Genomic DNA, 1,427 nt, shown 5'->3' with positions numbered 1-1,427 from the left:
TAGCTTTTGCCCGAGGCTTCGCTCGCATAAATTGCGTTAATTTATCCCCTTAGGGATGGAATTTATCAAAATCCTTTGACCAATGCGATCATTTACTTGATATAAAGAAACTTCAAGTTTTTTAGTCGTTTATTGTTCACAGCGTTTTTTCCAGAGAGATTATGACAATGACGCAGAAACAAAGACAACACTTTTAGTGTTGCCAACCTTGTCTCCATTTTAGGCGTGGACATCCTCCGGCCATTGAAAGAGTTAACTTTCAATTTCTTCAGTATCTTCCACAGGTAATTTTACAATGTAACGAACGGCTCGCCGTATCGTTCCTCTCGCAGTGTAGATATCCACCACTCGACAAATGTTATCTGCACCATGATGCAGCTTCGTTACACGACCCAGCCGCCAGCTCTGGGGTGGTATGTTTTCATTTCTTAACAGCACCATATCTCCTACTTTAGGATCTCCGGTTCCTGATTTCCACCTTGTTCTCTGCTGCAACTCAGCAACAAATTCTTTGCTCCAGCGTTCCCAAAAATGCAATCGCAGTTTCTCTATCATGTAGAAATTGGAATTAGCTTCTTCTGCAGCAGCATGAGGCAGGGACGCCAGTGGTCGACCGATAAGAAAGTGCCCCGGGGTTAAAGGATTTAGGTCCAACGGGTCGGAAGATAAAGGAGAAAGAGGTCGAGAATTAAGAATAGCTTCTATTTGGGTGAATAGAGTGGACAATTCTTCAAAGGTTAGGGAAATATTACCTGCAACTTTCTTTAAATGATATTTAGCTGCCTTTACGCCCGCCTCCCAGACGCCTCCAAAGTGTGGGGAATAGGCTGGACTAAATTTAAAAGAAATTCCTTCAGAGTTAGCAAAATCTATTACCGAATCACGACTGGAGCGTATAATCTTACCTAGTTCATTGTTTGCCCCCACGAAGTTGGTGCCATTGTCGCAATAAATTGTTTGAGGTTTACCTCTACGCGCAACGAATCTACGTAAACATAGGATAAATGCTTGAGAACTTAGATCGCCTACCACCTCTAAATGAACTGCTCTAGTACTAAGGCAGACAAATAGGCAAAGATAACATTTTGTAATTCTATTCCCACGACCCTTTTTACTCGATATCATGAATGGTCCAGCAAAATCAGTACCGCTTGCATGAAACGGAAATGTGGCATTAGTTCTAACTGATGGCAAGTTTCCCATTATTGGTCGTATATTAGGCTTACCATTGTACCGTGTGCACACAACGCACTTCTTTGTTATACTTCGGGCCAAGAGCCTACCATTTATTGGCCAATATTCTTCACGAAAGGATGCAAGAAGCTGCTGAGGTCCAGCATGGAATAAACGATTATGTTCGTACCGCATTAACAAAAGGGTAAGTCTATGTTTACTATCTAATATGATAGGATGTTTCTTATTGTAAA

At 41.7% G+C, this 1,427-nt stretch overlaps 1 protein-coding gene across 1 annotated transcript; it reads right to left on the bottom strand.

Moving 5' to 3' along the window:
- Positions 1–252: 252 nt before the first annotated feature.
- On the bottom strand, positions 253–1,203 carry LOC131852816 (uncharacterized). The gene has a single exon (XM_059203551.1). It carries the CDS (start codon positions 1,201–1,203, stop codon positions 253–255), a length of 951 nt encoding a protein of 316 aa, XP_059059534.1.
- Between the last annotated feature and the right edge of the window lie 224 nt (positions 1,204–1,427).

The sequence above is a fragment of the Achroia grisella genome, unplaced genomic scaffold, assembly GCF_030625045.1.
Source record: "Achroia grisella isolate CSIRO2021 unplaced genomic scaffold, CSIRO_AGI_Agris_v1 utg862, whole genome shotgun sequence".
Taxonomy (NCBI): domain Eukaryota; kingdom Metazoa; phylum Arthropoda; class Insecta; order Lepidoptera; family Pyralidae; genus Achroia; species Achroia grisella.
Note: the sequence above shows the minus strand (reverse complement) of the source record. Positions and strands in the feature narration are given on the sequence as shown.

Bases quoted from the DNA above. Each gene is read 5' to 3' on its own strand.
- LOC131852816 (XM_059203551.1), bottom strand. From the start codon at position 1,203: ATGGGAAACTTGCCATCAGTTAGAACTAATGCCACATTTCCGTTTCAT.